This window comes from Diabrotica undecimpunctata, chromosome 9 (genome assembly GCF_040954645.1).
Source record: "Diabrotica undecimpunctata isolate CICGRU chromosome 9, icDiaUnde3, whole genome shotgun sequence".
Lineage (NCBI taxonomy): Eukaryota > Metazoa > Arthropoda > Insecta > Coleoptera > Chrysomelidae > Diabrotica > Diabrotica undecimpunctata.
In genome coordinates, this window is record NC_092811.1 from 125,754,312 (window position 1) to 125,771,836 (window position 17,525).

General features: G+C 34.4%; 1 protein-coding gene across 1 annotated transcript; it reads left to right on the forward strand.

Annotated features, from left to right (window-relative positions):
* On the forward strand, positions 1-8,653 carry LOC140449988 (cathepsin L-like proteinase). The gene is made up of 4 exons (XM_072543406.1): positions 1-87; positions 1,609-1,947; positions 7,015-7,294; positions 8,343-8,653. The coding sequence occupies exons 1-4, from the start codon at positions 4-6 to the stop codon at positions 8,585-8,587; spliced, it is 948 nt and encodes a 315-aa protein (XP_072399507.1). The 5' UTR covers positions 1-3; the 3' UTR covers positions 8,588-8,653.
* Positions 8,654-17,525: the final 8,872 nt, after the last annotated feature.

The following is a 17,525-nucleotide window of genomic DNA, read 5'->3' on the forward strand; positions in this document are numbered from 1 at the left end:
AACATGAAAGTGTTTATTTTTATTTCTTGTCTAATTGCGGTAATAACTGCCGAACCAGATGACTATGAGCAATGGATTTCTTTTAAGGTAAGTATTATTTTACTTATTTTATAGCAGCAGCGTTTTGGCCGGTCGGGCATGGGAAAATTTTGCCGAACGTAGAAAACCAGGATGCTTTGATCTTTTGTCGACATTTTATTTCGGGAATGATTATTTCGCTAAGCTATATGTGCTTTCAGTGGTTTTCCGGGTTTTATTCCGCGTTGAATGCTTTTGGTTTTAAGAAAAACGATTATTTTGATGACGGTTCGGCATGGTCGCTTGTTGGTCATTGTCGGTAGCAACGCTTCTTGCTGATGTTTGAAGATAGATGACTCTCCTGGTCGAGGTGGTTACTTATATAAAGGATTTTGACGCGCTTTTCCCTTTAATTACCACACCTGAACATTTGTTTCTCCATGTCTGTAATGCCTATTGAAAATAAATTTTAACTAATATAGGGAATAAGCAACATCCCTGTTTAAGACTTTTTGGTACTGGAAATGGTTCTGAAAGAAAAGCTTTTGTCTTAGTAACACTCAGTTGTTATTATTCTTATAGATGTTGCGTAGAGCTCTGATAAACGAAAAAATCATATGTACACAAGTTAAAGTCGGAAGAAAGGATAAAGCAACTAAAACTCTCGATGGCCATCTGGAAATATATCAAACTACATTTAAAATAAACATTGGGCACACACAAAATCAGTGGCGGATTTCTAAGAGAGTATTATGGAGCAAGTGAAGAAACGCTTACAAAAGCTAGCAAAAAATACTAAATGGATGAAATTTTCAGCTTTTGAAATTCTTTTCCAATAAATGAATGGTGGATTTTAGACAAACCATTAATGATTTCTACGCCTCTCCTTCTCCTCTTCCTCTTCTTCTCTACGTTTCTCCTTTTCCTCTTTCTCTTCTGGCCTACGCTTCTCATTCAGTTCTTCCTCTTCTTGTCTACGCTTTTCCTTTAGCTCTTTCTTTTCTTGTCTATGCGCTTTTCATCCCCTTTTGCTCTTTTTCTTCTAGCCTACGCTTCTCATTCAGTTTTTCCTCTTCTTGTCCACGCTTCTTCTTTAGCTCTTCCTCTTCTCATCTACGTGCTTTTCCTTCACCTTTCTACGATTCTCCTTTGCCTCTTTCTCTTCTTGCCCACCTTTCGCTTCAGTTTATTTTATTTTAAAAAATCATGCAGGGAGTCCGGAGGTATATATTTATTTCTTTTCGACAGATCTTGCCTTAACCATTTACAATTTCTTGTTATTTTTCTTTTTCTTCTTTGAAATCAACTTTATTTAGAATATTAAAAATATTACAATAATTGTTTATATTATCCCAATGACAACTATAAACTTACTACTGAAATACTACTGTTCTAAACTGTCAAAAAATCTGTTAATATTTTTTCTGACGTTCCAGACTTCACTAGACATTGCATGAATTTTCGATGTCATCTTGAATGTTCTCGAACTACGTCTTCTTTTTCGTCAAGGGACTTTTTCTATGTGGGATAAATATTTACAGAACTTTCGTAACAGTAATATAAATGTTACTTTTTAATTTTTGTCTTTAGGCTAAATTTGGGAGGTATTATGGAGCTGCAGAAGACAAATTTAGATTCCAAATTTTCCAAAAGAGACTTCGTGGTATCGAAGAGCATAACGCAAAATATGAAAGAGGAGAGATACAATGGCGTAAAGGTATTAATCAATTTACCGATTGGACTGACGAACAGTTCGAGTCTTTGTTAAATAAACAAGTTCTTACGAAGCCACTGCTCAAAAATAGTTTGGGAGTTTACAAAGCTGATCCAAATGAACAATTAGCAGCGTCTGTTGATTGGAGACAAAAAGGTGCAGTGTTAACTGTAAGAAATCAGGCTGGCTGTGGAGGCTGTTGGGCATTCAGTGCTGTAAGTATTACTGAGTAATCCTGAATACTGAGTAAATCATACATAATTATTTTGAAACTTAGTCTTTTAAAATTGTGTTCATAATTTGGTTAAGCACATTTCTTAAGTGTGTGATCTAAAGTGTGAATAACTTGAATGTACTATTCATATTTACTCATATATTCCTAATATTCTTTTTTGATTTTTTATTGAAGGTAAATTTAAATTGTCTCGATTAAAAAAATGTGCTACTATAGTATGCGGTCTACCTCGAGGATACGACCTACCTGAAGGATTTGCACAAAATAATGAAATGCAAGAGAACTTTTGTAGAAAAAATATTTATTAACAAGTAATAAACATTTGGAGCCAAATAAAGACTCAATTAATAAATAAATAAAAACGATTTTGTAAATCTACCAGGCTATTTTGTTTGACAAGATGGGTTGATGTTTACGCATACTCTGGAAAAATATTACGGTGTTGTTGCCTTTCATTATTGTGTGAAACCCCTTCTGAAAAAAGATTATGGTAATTAGCAGCTTATGTTTAAAGTACCGACAAAAACGATCTTTACAAAATGAATAAAACGTATGAGTCAGAAGAATATTATTATTTTGCTTTTACAAATTAATACTCTGTCATATCAATTTACTATTTTAAGGCCCGTTTTCACACTACGTCTTATTGTACGTTTTGTGGGTCATATAAAATGTACGACAAAATGTACGTTTTGTCCAGTGCATACACACTACGTTTTTCCTTCCGTTTTCTACCTCATTTCTAATTCAGAGTCTTGAGTTGTGTGAAGTTTCTTTATTGTTTTTTTTTATTAAGGATGAAACACGGCTGCTTTCTTTTATTTTTTCAACCCTAACGATACTATGACTGAGGAAAAAGGGGATGAGGAGGGAAAGGACAAGATGGTCAGGAGAGTGGGCTTCTAAAAAGAAGCCAGTATTCCCACGTCTCGTTACTAAAAGAACTGAGAGGCGAACCAGATGACTGGCGCAATTATTTGCGAATGGACACCTCAGCCTATTGTCAATTGCTAGAGTTGGTAACACCATACATATTGAAATAAGACACCTCATAAGAAAAGCCATTACACCCCATGAAAGACTCACAGCAACTCTCAGATATCTTACAACAGGACGCAGCGTCAAGGACTTAAGAGTTCACAACCATAATATCCAAACCAGCGTTAAGCCAAATAATTCCTGAAACCTGTAATGCAATCTACTTGGTTTTAAAACAGAACTACTTAAAAACTTTTATACAATTCAATAAATTCCCCGAGAAAATCGTGGATGCATTGCCGCAAATCTGACATTATTAGGATTTTTTAAGAAAAATGAAGCGAACTGCAGTGGAACTAGTCGTCAAATAAGTTGAGATCGGACGACTTGTCTGAACATGTATTTTCACGTAACGTTTTATCCTATCAGTTCTCGCAAAACTATGCTTCTCCCATCATTTCTACGATCTGACCTTGGATTTCATTTCGATTCGACAAGACGTACGTTTTGCTGTTTACATGCCACGTTTTATTGTATAGGATTTGTCCTATCCAACAAAACGTACAATAAGACGTAGCGTGAAATCCGGCCTTTAGTTGGGATTATGCCATAAAATTAGCTTATTCGCTAACAAATTAAATTATTATTTAGTATAAGGGTAAAAAACAATAAAAATAAAAAAAAAATAAATTAGTCAATTATTTTTCTTTATTGCAATTTTTACAAACATTTTTAATTATACAGTAATCGTTATACACATTATTTCTACTGCATATTTCACACATTTGTTTTTGTTTCCTGTCCATTTTGTTGGGAATATGTGACAACTTTTCCTTGTTAAAACTGGAGGTTTTTCTAGTTTTTGTTATTTATTGTGTGGTTCAACAGTTACGAAGTTCTAAGCCGAAAACGGATTTTTAAAAAATTTATTTTCGTAACAAAATTCATTTATGGAACGTACAAGTATGGTAACAACTACAAAACAAAAAGCTCTTAATCTAATTAAACAATGGTATATATAGTCTTTCTATATGTCGTCACACATTGGATAATCCAGGGACGTAACTCAACTTCCTATAAGCATTTTTCAATACACTGTTTTGTTTCCCATTGTAGTCCCCATGATTCACTTTTTAAAATTTGAAGCAACACTAGTTGTTCTGCTGTCGTTGTAAGAAACAATCTTCGCTTTTCATTTTTCTTTTCATTCGATTTTGGATGTAAATTTGTCCAAGTAATAAACGATGCTACCCCAGCCAAGTCTAAAATATTCATAAAAAATGCAAAAGGACAACGGTTAATTCGTCTTTTTCACGTATATTTATAAACCATCATCATCATCATCTTGGTGCTACAGCCCTTAGAGGGCCTCGACCTTCTCAAGCTTTCTACGCCATTCTATTCTGTCCCTCGCTTGCATTTTCCAGTTGCCGACTCCGATCTTCTCGGCATCTTGTGTTACCCCGTCCATCCACCTTAGCTTTGGTCTACCCCGTCTTCTCATTCCTACGGGTTGCGCTGTTAGAATTTTTTTTTTTTTTTTTTTTTTTATAAGCCATATTTATAAACCATTTGATTTATTTATCTACACCACATTTTGTACTATTATAACAGAGTATCATATCTGGTGTTTTGTCAACATCATCTGCACAGTAAGCATTGTGATGCATGGTAGACAGGACTAGGACACTTTTTTGTTTTTTCGGAACGTAAGAGATGCTTTTGGAGTAAATCCGAAAATTGAAGATTTCTTTAAACGGTTCTTATTTGGTAGAAATTTCCGAGGAACAAATCTCTTATTTTTTTATTCACTGTGCCCACAAGAGTTGCTTTACAGCTTGAGATGCAAGAAATTTGGCTACTGTATTTCCGTTTTTTCCTGTATATTGTATTCCACATAAAGGGTAATATGTTTCCGAGTCACAGGCTCACCATATTTTCATTCCATACTTATCTGGCTTTAAAGGCATATACTGCTTGAAAGGACACATACAGAACAAGTTGCTCATCTACAGTTATGTTTTTTCCTGATAAATAGTATTTCTGAAAGTTTTGGTTGACTTGATTCCACACATCGCGTATTGCTGCTAATTTTGTCGTTCCTTCTTCGTTCAGACCTCGTGTCCTAATCGTCACATCGAACAAATCTTAGCAAATTTTTAAATCGTTTTAACTACATCTTCTTCTTAAAGTTCCATCTCCTATCGGAGGTTGGATATTATAACGGCTATGGTCACTTTGTTGGCTGCTGCTCTGAAAAGTTGTAGTGAACTACAGTTAAACCATTCTCTAAGGTTTTTCAGCCAGGAGATGCGTCTTCTTCCTATGCTTCTTCTTCCTTGGATCCTTCCTTGCATAATAATTCTCAGCAGCTCATATTTTTGGCCTCTGGTTATGTGACCCAAATACTCTAGTTTTCTTCTTTTTATGCGGTTCATAATTTCTAACTCCTTATTTAGACGTCGTAGTACCTTAGCATTGGTAATCCTTTGAATCCACTGAATTTTTAATATTCTTCTGTAACACCACATTTCGAACGCTTCTATTTTTCTTATGTGTTGTTTCTTCAATGTTCAAGCTTCCATTCCGTATAGTAAGATAGAAAATATGTAACATCTTAGAGCCCTCAATCTGAGATGCAACTAAAGGTCTCTGTTGATAAGCATTGTCTTCATTTTCACGAATGCTTGCCTTGCAGTTTCAATTCGGACTTTGATTTCTCTGCTTTGGTCATTTTTGTCATCAACCCAGGTTCCCATATATTTGTATGTCTCTACTTTTTCTGTTTCTATTCTATTTCTTTTTCTTTAACTACATGGTAGCTTTAAATACAGTAGATCCATAAAAATTATTGTAAAGTATTTCTACATTATAGATATTGTCATTTAGGTGCCCTGCAGTTATTAGTAGTCCAATAAAGACATATAGCTCTGTAAAGTCGCAATATTTCCAGTTCTCTATCCCCAAGCCTTTTTTGGCTTCTTTAATTGTACACTTCAGTCTTTCGTTCATAATTTTTTCATCCAGAAACAAACAAAAGAAATCAACAGGATCATCTACACTTTGACCAGGGGCTAACATTACTTTGTGCACTTTGCTTTTTATTATTTCGCAGGATCGCATACCTCCTGTCGGTTGTGGTTGACCCTTCCAGTTGATTCCATGCTTAGTTTAAAAAATTACACATTCTGAAATCTGGGAACTTGTAGCTACACATTCTTCCTTACTATCACTCAATACTACTTGCTGATTATCCTCTTCACTTGCTTCCGAAAGATACTCTTCAATTTCAGAATCACTTTCAATGCCATCTACTTCAGATGATTTGCGATGATTCTTCATCATCGGAAATCGAAATCCCATAAATTATTAAAATATATTGCAGTTCTGCAGCTGATAATGGGTTTCGGGACATTTTATTCGCACTATCTACTTTCACTGTAGTTCAATATAATTTTAGGAGCTTAGTTGTCGACACTAAGATCGAAATAAAACGACTGCTATAAGATGCATTATTTACTTCAAAATACGAGTATGTATAGGTACCCACCTATCAATATTATTGCATTCCAACAATGATTATCAGTTTTTAAAATTCTATTAGAATAGATATAACACCTATAGTAAGCACCTTTTTGATGTTCACATCAAAGAGATGTTTACATTGTTTGTTACACTTTTAGACTTTAATATTGGATTTTCGGAATCATAAAAGTAGTTTAGATAACGCACAAAAACATTACCTGACTGCCAGATTAACTTCTGTAACAAAGATTTTGACTTTAGGTATAAATACAAATAGAGACCGATGGGTCCGTGTGGCCTCTTTACGTGACAAAAGTCTTTCGACGCAAAAATTTCAAAAATGATAATGAATATTTTGAATAGCTCATGACTATCTTGAAGGAAACATACTTCTAAACAAGTTCAGTGATGCATAGAATTCAATAAACATTTTTTTATCAGTTTATGATAAAAGAATTGACGTCTCGGGTTCGTTGGATCCACCTTGACAACTTATTGTTAAGTTAAGTTGGATGAGATTATATTATAAATTATTATTTTTTAGAGTGCAGCTCTGGAGGGACAACTAGCAATTCACAAAAGACAAAAAGTTCCTTTAAGCCCACAACAACTTATCGATTGCTCTAAGCAAAATGCAGGTTGTAGAGGCGGGCGTATGGATTGGGCTTTCGATTTTATTAAATCAGAAGGTCTAAGCTCTGAAGCGAATTATCCATACGTTGCAAGAAAGGCCAAGTGTCAGAAAGATGTAGAAAAAACTGTTACTTCTATCTCGGGATACAAGATAGTAAATCCAACTGAAAAGGATTTAATTTCAGCTATTGGTAAGTGTATCAGCGTATTTCGATTCTGACGCCACTAGAAAGCATTCTTTTGTTTTACGCCGTACGTGTTCTATTAGCACATTTTTTTAAATAAATTTTGCCATGTACTTATCTATGTACATGTTTATAATTGAGGTTATTGGCAGTAGGTGTTTTTATGTACATTTTTGGGTACTTAAGTGGTTTAAAATAGCATCTAATAGTAGTCTACTTAAGGATCCAACTACTGTATAGTGTAGTTATGGAATTATTATTTAAAATCGAAACATTATAATTAAGTTTGTTAATATCACCAGATGGGACCTAAGGGCTTGGAAAAGCACCGTCACTTATCCACTCCCACGGTATCTTACCGTGTCTAGAGCCAGTCAAGTCGAAGTGCCTCCTGCGTAGATTGCATCGTCGATGGGTTATTGGTATTTCTCACATGGGAAATGAAATAAAAACAATTTTTAAAGGGTGGAGACAATCCAGCCACAGAGTCTCAGTTCGAAGAACCGGAGCAGAGTCACAACATCGGACTTCCAGGGTACAGGAGACCCTATTTGGGAGCCAAGACCAGACTGGCCGAGAGTCGAAAATGTCGCATATTTATATGACATTTTCAGATCACTGGGCCAATAGAAAAATTGGGAGATGTTTTAAGGCAGGGCGATAAATAAACCCCCTACAAATTTATAATTATTGTTTTTAAGTTTAACTTGTCAATTGACCTTCTTGACCTTTAGTCAATTTCAAAACATGTACAATAAAATCATTTAAGTTAAAAACATTTAAAAGCCAGCATTTTATTCTAATCAGTCTGCTTCAGCTCTCTTCAAATGCTTTTAATGTGATTTTGTGCTGTTTTTTTTAAATTTTGTTAAAGAAATTTATTCTATTATAAACAATAGGATTTTAAGTTATTATATTGTAGTATAGCTCTAAAGACGGCTTTGTAACCTGAATGTGCCCAGCTAGGAATTAAATGCTTTACACATTTTTAAAGTACCTTGTCAATTTACTCATATTCTTACATAATTAATATAAAATATTTTATTCCTTTTAGCTAAAATTGGACCAGTTTCTGTCGGAGTTGGTGCAAATCATTGGAGAGAGTACACAAACGGTATTTATAACAAAACAGATTGCGGGCAACATTCACATGCAGTTGTTGCTGTAGGATATACTGATGAATACATTCTCCTTAAAAATTCATGGGGGAGCAGTTGGGGAGAAAATGGATACATAAAAATAGCTAGAGGAAGTAACATTTGTGGTATTAACGACTTCACTTTGTATCCAATTTTATAAACTGTAAAACTAGTTAAGTAAAAACCTAACAATAAAATTTCGATAGTTTCAATAAATAAATAGCATAAAAATATTATCAGCTTGTTTTAATTACATTTAGAGCACATAATTTTCGAGTACACACAAGTTTTAACTGACTATAATACTAGAGACTCACTGATCAAAAAAAGTTAATTTGTATCTCAATTTGCGACTACGAGACCATTAACATTTGACTGCCATATACACAATTGCTGAGCTCAAACCGCCACGTGTTTATTTACATATACAAAGTCAGTAAAGATCGTTTGGTGATGTGTATTCTACATTAAGCTAGTAAGAGTATGGAAGACGATAGAAGAAAATGCTGAGCTAGTATACTACCCAAACAAAATTCTGCAGGAGATGTTAGTGTCAGAACAAAAGCCAAAGCAACCAAAAAATTACAAAAATATTAACAAAACGGAGCAAAAAATAGTACTAAGAAAAAAACCTTAAAAGCAGGTACCAGGATGTTATACTGGTGGAAAGCGGACACCGAGGAGCTCAGAGATGATTGCATAGCCGTGAGGAGAAGGATAACAAGGACAAGGCATAGAGCATAGATAAACTCTCTTATCGATGAACAAATCAAGCTAATCAAAATAGAGTACCGTGCACGAAAGAGAGAACTCTACAGAAAAATTCGCACAGAAAAAAAAGACATAAAAGAGAACTGTCTGACAAGCTGGATGAGGACATCTTTGGTCAGGGATATAGAATCACAATGACAAAGATTCATGCTTACCCCTCATACGAAATGCCACTAGACAAAAAGCTTAAGGTAACACGGGAGCTTTTTCCGTCCGGCAGATGGCATGAAGTATGAAGGAACGAGGGAGCTTAGCGGGCCGTATTATTTTTTTAAGCCCTTCTCTCTATTAGGATTGCTGAATATAGGTCTCTCCTAATTCTTGCCATTCATCTCTGTTGTTTGTAAGACGTTTCCACATTGGTCCTGCAGTTCTTTTAATATCGTCGCTACAGCGCATTTGCGGTCTTCCTCGTAGTCTTTTGGCTTCACGTGGCCGCCAATTCCCGATTTCGTTATTCCATCGGCCATCCTTAAGACGTTCGTTATGTCCAACCCATTTCCATTTCAGTTTAGCTTCCTGTTTGACAGCATCTTTTACTTTTGTTCTATTACGAATGTCTTCATTGGTTTTATATGGCCTTTGGGTGGGATACCCAACATCTGTCGTTCCATAGCTCTCTGAGTTTTTCTGGTGTTCTCCATATTTATTTTAGTGAATGTCTAGATTTTGAGCTCCATATGTAAGTACAGACAGGATACATTAATTAAACACTTTGGTTCGCAGTCTTTGAGGTATATTTTTATTTTTAAGTACGTATGAGAGTCTTCCGAATGCTGCCTATCCCATTTTTAAACGTCTGCTTATTTCGGTAGTCTGATTTTCTATGCTTACCTTGACATTTTGACTCAGATATGTATATTCCTCTACATGTTCAATCTCTGTCCCTTGGATTTTTATCATAAGTTTGTTTAGTTTAGTTTTGCTGAAATTAATTTTCAGTCCTTTTTTAAGGGATTCTGTGTGTAGCTCCTCAATAATCGTATTCAGTGCATTCCACGTGTCGGCTATTAGTGCTACATCATCTGCGTATCGAAGATGGTTTAAGTATCTTCCGTTAATAGGGATTCCCTTATTTTCCCAGTCTATTGACTTAAAGATATCTTCTAGGGCAGCTGTAAATAATTTTGGAGATATTGTGTCACCTTGTCTTACGCCTTGGTTGATTTTTACTGGTCTTGTTTTGATTCCATTACCCAACGTCACTATCATTTCAGTTTGTTCGTAAATATTATATATTATTATTCTGTACCTGGAGTCGATCCGGTTGTTGACTAATGCTTCTTTTATTGCCCACAGTTTTACGCTATCAAAAGCTTTTTCATAATCTATAAAAGTCAGACATAATGGGAGATTGTATTAGTTAGTCTTTTCTATTAGCATTTTCAAAGTATATAGATAGTCACAGGTGCTGTACCCTTTTCTAAATCCGGCTTGGTCTACTGGTTGATATCCGACAAATTTAATTGTTTGTAATAATCTTTGTAAAGGTTTTGTAAAGTTGTGAAAGAAGTGAAATTGGTCGATAATTTTTCAGGTCTGTGGTGTCTCCCTTTTTGTGTATTAGTATTGATTTAACAGTATTCCATTGTTCGGGTATGTTGCCTTCGAATAGACATTTATTAAATAGTATTTTTAGATATCTGATGGCTTCTTCTCCGCCTTCCTTTAGCATTTCTGCTAGGATTCCATCGCTTCCAGCAGCTTTATTCCTTTTTATTTCTTTTACTGCTTTTTCTATTTTTTTCCATTTCTTCGTGGCTTATTTCGGGCATCACTTCTGAGTTAACTTTTGTTATCTGCCTTTTTAATTTTTGCTTTGACGAGTTAGGGGGATCGTGACTGGAACGATACAAATTGGCGTTGAACTTTTCAATTGAGTTTGCTATATTAGATTTACTTATTTCTAGTTGTCCTTGTTTATTGTTAATGGTTATTATGTTTTTCTTTCCTAGTTTAGGTTTGATTCATTTGATACTTCCGGTTTTTCTCTATGACTTGTTCTATACGGCATTTTTGATGTTTTTTATTGTCCTTTTTTATCTGTTTTGTTATTACTCTTTTAAGTTCCTTAAATTTTTCTTTTTTTTTGTTTTGTCTCAGAAGATCTTTTCTTTGTTCAGCATGTTTGGTGATTCTACACTTATTTTGGATTTTCGTTTTCTGTTAGTAGTTGCCACTTGTGAGCTTGCATTTAATAGTTCTTTTAAGAAAGGAAAAGATACGATTTATGAATGTCCTATTTGTACTGACAAACCTACCTACTACTAAATAAAACATAATTTTTTTGTAGCCTTTTATTTAAAAAATAAGACGCGGATCCGCGTTCTTTAGCATTTGGTGTGAAAATGTAAAGTGTGGTGCTAACGACGCGGATCCGCGTCCTTTTGATATTTGCTCCGAAATGTGGCATATAATGTCAAAAACATCTAAAACATTATATAAAATACCAACAACCAACTCTTATCACTGTTTTGAAACAAAGTTCCTAGCACCTGGCATGTTTCTATTAGATTACGTACGTAGTGATCCTGTTAAAGTATACATAATAAAATAACAAGTCAATTTTAGTCAATTTTAAAACTATTATTTATATTAAAAAAAAAAAGAAAACAGAGTATGATGCTTCGCGCTAGTCTACGGTACAGCCTACTGTATCATTTTTTTTGTAATTTTTTTAGCAGGCTAGGCCGTTTTTTTAAATTCATAGTTTTTTGGAAAGAGGTGACTGAAATAAAATATTGATTAGTTTGAGCGTGATATCTTAGCTACAATGGTATCTAGAGTTCTTTAAATGTTCGTTAAAATTTGTTCTTTAGGTTTCTATGCTTCCATCTATTGAACACGTCATAGACTATCATCTCTCACAGAATCTAGTTTGTATGATCTTCCAGCAAATTTTACTCTGTTTTTTTTTTCAATATTCTTACTTGCTTCAAATCTCAGAAACAAAAAAGCACTATGCTACATATCTGAGCACTTTTGCATCTTTTCTCTATCATTTATTGTGGGTTGTTAGTATCTTCTCAAAACATTCAAGAAATACTGCATCGATTGGAACAGAATGCAAATGATAAATACTGAGATGTGTATATTTGCAGACCACATAGTATTAATTGCGGAAACTGCAGAAAAACTGAAATACAACTTAGAGAAATGGAACCTAGAAGCAAGCAAATACAACACTTAAACGTGAACAAAGAGAAGACTCAGATAATGAAAATATCAAGGAAACAAGGGACGGAAGATTAAATAGAAGTAATGATAGACCAACCAAAATTAATACAGACAAATTCATATAAATACTTAGGAACAGTAATCAACAACAAAGGAGACATAGACGACGATCTTAACAATAGAATGGAAAACACAGGAAAACTATTCCAAGCACTAAATAGAGGATTCCTTATTAACAAAGAAATATCAACAAAGACCAAGATGACAATATTCAAAACAATATATAGTAGGTAGGAGAGGTAAAAATAGTGTTGGACGCCAAACCAATAGGGAAGAACAGAAGGGGAAGACCAATTAAAGAATGGAACAGTGACATCTCGCAGATAGTGCAGAGTAAGGGTAAGACTTGACAAGAAGCAACACATATGGCATCCAATAGGAAGGAATGGAGAAAATTCGTTAAGAACTAGGACACCTCAGAAGACTGTCAAATATTGTAATTTAATGAATTGTATTTTAAACGGCCCAACACAGAACAATGAACAAGCAGAATTGCTTATAAGGAGGAAGATGTCCTGAGGATTACTTTAAACAAACGATTCACATATGATACGATATTTCCTACAGTATGTTGTACAACTTAAATCGATACGAGCGTTAGAATGTTAATCGTAACGTGTGTGGTGATGTAGTGCCACCTGTCATACGATCGGCTGAATCGTAAGGAAAGTATGGCATGCTGTAGTCGAAAAATCTGTAGTACAACTCGATTGAATTAACGATTTGTTGAAACGATTTCAGCGCCAGACAATGAGAAGGAATACAGTGCCAGACAATATAAGAAATTATATTAATAATTACAAAGCCAATCCAATCCAATAAACAAAACAAAATAATGTGGCACACATTATTTTATTTTGTTTAATTCTTTTTGTATTAATAAGATTTTCGGCAAAAAATACAAAGTTTGAGTTGACAAAATACTTTGCGATAGAAGTAAACATTATTAAGCAAATATCAGTAAACAATGGGTATAACGAACAAAGAATTAATAAAATTTTAAATCAAAAACTACAGTCCCTGGCCAAATTATTAGACGCACTCCTGTTTTTTAATAATTTGATGTTTTTGTAGTTTATATGCAGTTCTTTCACATACAAACATACATGAAATGGATTTTTATTCAGGAAATTTATTATTTCGTCATAAATGGCAATACTGTCTTAATCAATTCTTGCCGGAACGTAAACAAGTCTAAACCTGCTCCCATCGCGTTCGCAGGTGCTTCAGTTGCGAACGTGTCTCTGTGGCTTAATGTGCTGTGTTTGTTTATTAAACAGTTTTATATTACGCAGTTATTTGTTTATTTAGTGTGCAGAGTATAAATAATCTGTTTGTACGCTTTCATCATGGGTAAAAAACGCGATCTTTCACCACGTAAAAAAGCTGAGAAAAAGCTGAGATAAAGACCCTAGTGAATACTAAAATATTTTCAAACCGCGAAATATCACGAAGGTTAAAGGTTTCTGAAGCCAGTGTACGACGCATAAAGAATAAGATTGAATTAGGGAAAGAATTGAGCTCAAAACGAAAGAAAAAATGCGGCAGAAAGCCTATTTTCACTCCAAGGTCAGAAAAATCTTTAAAGAAAATTTGCTACCACAAAATTGATAAAATCGCAACTTCAAGATGTCAATGTGAATGTTTCTGAACGTACTGTGCGAAGAAAATTAAAAGATTTGGGTTTTATGGCCTGCCGCCCCGCTAGGAAGCCCAAGTTAACACCTGCAATGAAAGCAAAGAGTCTGAATTATGCCAAACAGTTGCGTGATAAAGATGTGGACGACTTCTGGAGGTCGGTAAGTTCATAATTTCTTGCATATTATTTCATATTTCTTTCAAAAATAATGCATTAAACCATTTAACCAACATAAAGACCAGCACATAATTTTTTTTCTATTGTTGACAGGTCTGCTTCAGTGATGAAAGCACATTTGAAATTTTGCAAAACAAAGCTCAGTTTGTGCGTCGTCGTGATGGAGAAAAGTTTCATCCTGACTGTGTTGTTCAGACTGTGAAGCACCCTACAAAAGTGATGATTTGGTCAGTCATTAGCGGCAAAAGTACTGGACGTCTGTACGTGGTAAAAGGAATGATGCGGCAAGACCAGTACAAAGATGTCTTGCAAAGGCGGTTGATTCCGCAGCTCCAAGACTGGTTTCCAAATGGGAAACCATTCATTTTTATGCAAGATGGATACAGCACGGTCTGTCAAAGCTTTTTTGGCAGAACAAAATATCTCTTTGTTGGATTAGCTGGGTAATAGCCCCGATATCAACCCAATAGAAAACGTTTGGGAGTTGATGAGAAGAGAAGTGGCTAAAGACATGATTACAAACAAAACGCAGCTCTTAGAATTTACGTGTGGTAAATCATCATCCTCAAATGCAAGAGACAGTACAGGCTTGCATTGATAGTATGCTGTGCAGAATTAAAGCTCTAATAGCGGCAAAAGGTGACTCAACAAAATATTAACACTTAATTGTCGTTATTTCTGTTTTCTTTCAGGAGTCAATAAATACATATTTGTTAATTAATAATGATGTTTTATTGGTAATAAAATATAGACAATTAAATGGACAACCAAATAACATACATTGTTTCTGATATATCGAAAAAACCTATTTAGTATCAGCTCATAATTACCATTTTTGATAAAATCTTCTAGTGCCTCTAATAATTTGGCCAGGGACTGTACATAAGAAAGCCCTGAAATTAGTATTTCCACCACCAGAGAGAAAACCCAGTACCTTCTGCTCGATTACTCGATTATATACAGGCAAAATATCAACAAAAATAGCCAAACACATAAAAAAGAAAGGAATAACACCAGCTTTTAGAGTAAACAACGACTTAATCAAATATATTAAAAACAACAAGACCCAAAAGAAAAAGCACTTACACCGTGGTGTACACAAACTAAGATATGGCGACTACCCAAAAACTTACATCGGTCAAACTGGTAGAACTTATCAGAAACAAGACCCGACACAGCTACAACGCGAAGGCTACTGGAAACGGCAGAGACGATAGTACTAAGAAGAATTACAGGAAATACGCTGAGAGATTAAAAGAGAAGTGAAGACATTAAAAGAAAATGTAACTTAGAGTATATAAATGAATGAACACAAAATAGAAAAAAAGAATGGAATAACCACAGAAGCAGAATGGAGAAGACCTGTGTCGTCAAAATAGCAACCTTCTTTAGAGGTATTAATTCGCCAATTAACAAGCAGAATTGCTTATAGAGAGGAAGAAGAAGAAGAAGAAGAATAAGAAGAAGAACTTGCAAACATTTAAAATAACTAGAAACCAGTCTTTTTTATTTATGCATCCCTGTCCTTTAAATCTGATATCTTGGAGAACGTCTACTTTGTACATCTACAGTTATTGGGCAATACTCTGATTTTTGCCTATCTGCAGCATGTTTTGAACATTTCAGGCTCCCAATTGTAATGCCATCGTAATCATAATCGTTGTCAGTTAACCCGTCCGATTTTTACGTTATTAATAGCGTTAGTGATAGCTGAGTTTAAGGTGACCAGGTTATCGACCTATTGCATCCGAGTCCAGTGCCAAGACTGCTGACTATAACTTCTGAACCAATCTCGGTTTACTCCAGTTATAGCAGCTCCAAATCTCTATATGGGGATTTTAAATTTAATTAGCGAACGACAATATTAAATTTAAAATGCCCAAAATCGTGCACTAAATGTATCGTGGACAATAAAAATAATAAAATATTGTTAAGGAACACGATCTACCCCATTTACGTCAATGATTATTGGGTATAAATGTAACATATTTTTTGTCGAGAATGTACAGTTTCCTCTGAACTTAGGTAACCGAAAGGTAAGTGTATTTTATACATTTTTATACATATTACAAGCCCATTGGGCAGTTTTAATGGGTCATATGACCCAGCATGAATCAAATTATAAAACAATACTAATATATGTAATATCAACTTTAGAAACTGTGCCGCCAATTAGGTACACAAAGCATGGGGGTTCAAATTAAGATTTCTCACCCCTGTCACAGCCAAAATATATAATTATTCTATATACCGTTTGGAAACTTTGTGTGTTGCCGTACTGTGTCAAATTACCGAAAATTGGAAAAAATTTTTAACAAATTAGAAGCTTTCCCTGCTCCTGGTACCAATATTTTTGTACGGCATTAGGTCGCAGGTTATTATTTTTGTATTACTTACCTAAGTTATAAATGCAGTATAAAAATGTTTAGCCGGAAAAAGTTACCCCCTTTAGTGGTAAGCTTATCTTACCTGTGACTCACATGTACTGATAAGAATGAACGTCATAGTTTCTAAAGTTGTTATCAGATATTGTAGTATTGTTTTACATGGGGTCACCTGCTGGGTCAAATGACCTATTAAAAATCTTCCATGGGCTTGTAGACTATGACTTGATCTTGTTTCCTTCTCTTACCCACGGCGCAGCATGAGCGTCCGTCCATAATAAGCGCTTCTTTATCGATTAAAAAACAATACTTTAAAATGAAATGAGCCCCAAATATTATCGAAAAAATGAAGTAAGCCCTTATCGGAAAATGATATAACAAGGTTTGAACTTGAATCTAGATTGTTGGTGAATTAAAAAATAATATTATTTACTTGTCTTTTTAAACTTTGGATATGGTAATTTCGCTCTTTTTTCAGTTTTAAATTGTTTATAACTCGAAAACGATAAAGTTTACAAAAAACTACAAGATATCTATTTTGTTCAGAATGATCCAAAACATTAAAAAAATTGTCTGGGCAGAAAAAATTGATTGATAAAATTTGTTTAAAAAAAATTGTAAAAATTTGAACAACTTTTCTCCTGGGCGGTCTCTTGAACTTTATTTTGGGGCATCTTATGAAAATGACTAGGCAAAACATCTCATGGGAATATTTTTCCGAACGAAGCCAAGCTTTTCAACTTGTCTAAAAGGACAGATACAATTTCATTCCTTTAGTACCACCAACATTTTCAGCTACTTTTTTTTCACTTTTTAATCTGGTGTGGAACTTTTTTATTATAATATAATTTCTTTAACATTTTATCTAAAATATTCTTATTTTCAGAAAA

Coding starts and splice junctions, on each gene's coding strand:
- LOC140449988 (XM_072543406.1), top strand. CDS start 4: ATGAAAGTGTTTATTTTTATTTCTTGTCTAATTGCGGTAATAACTGCC. Junction 1,948..7,014: donor GCTGTTGGGCATTCAGTGCT/GTAAGTATTACT, acceptor ATTATTTTTTAG/AGTGCAGCTCTGGAGGGACA. Junction 7,295..8,342: donor GGATTTAATTTCAGCTATTG/GTAAGTGTATCA, acceptor TATTCCTTTTAG/CTAAAATTGGACCAGTTTCT.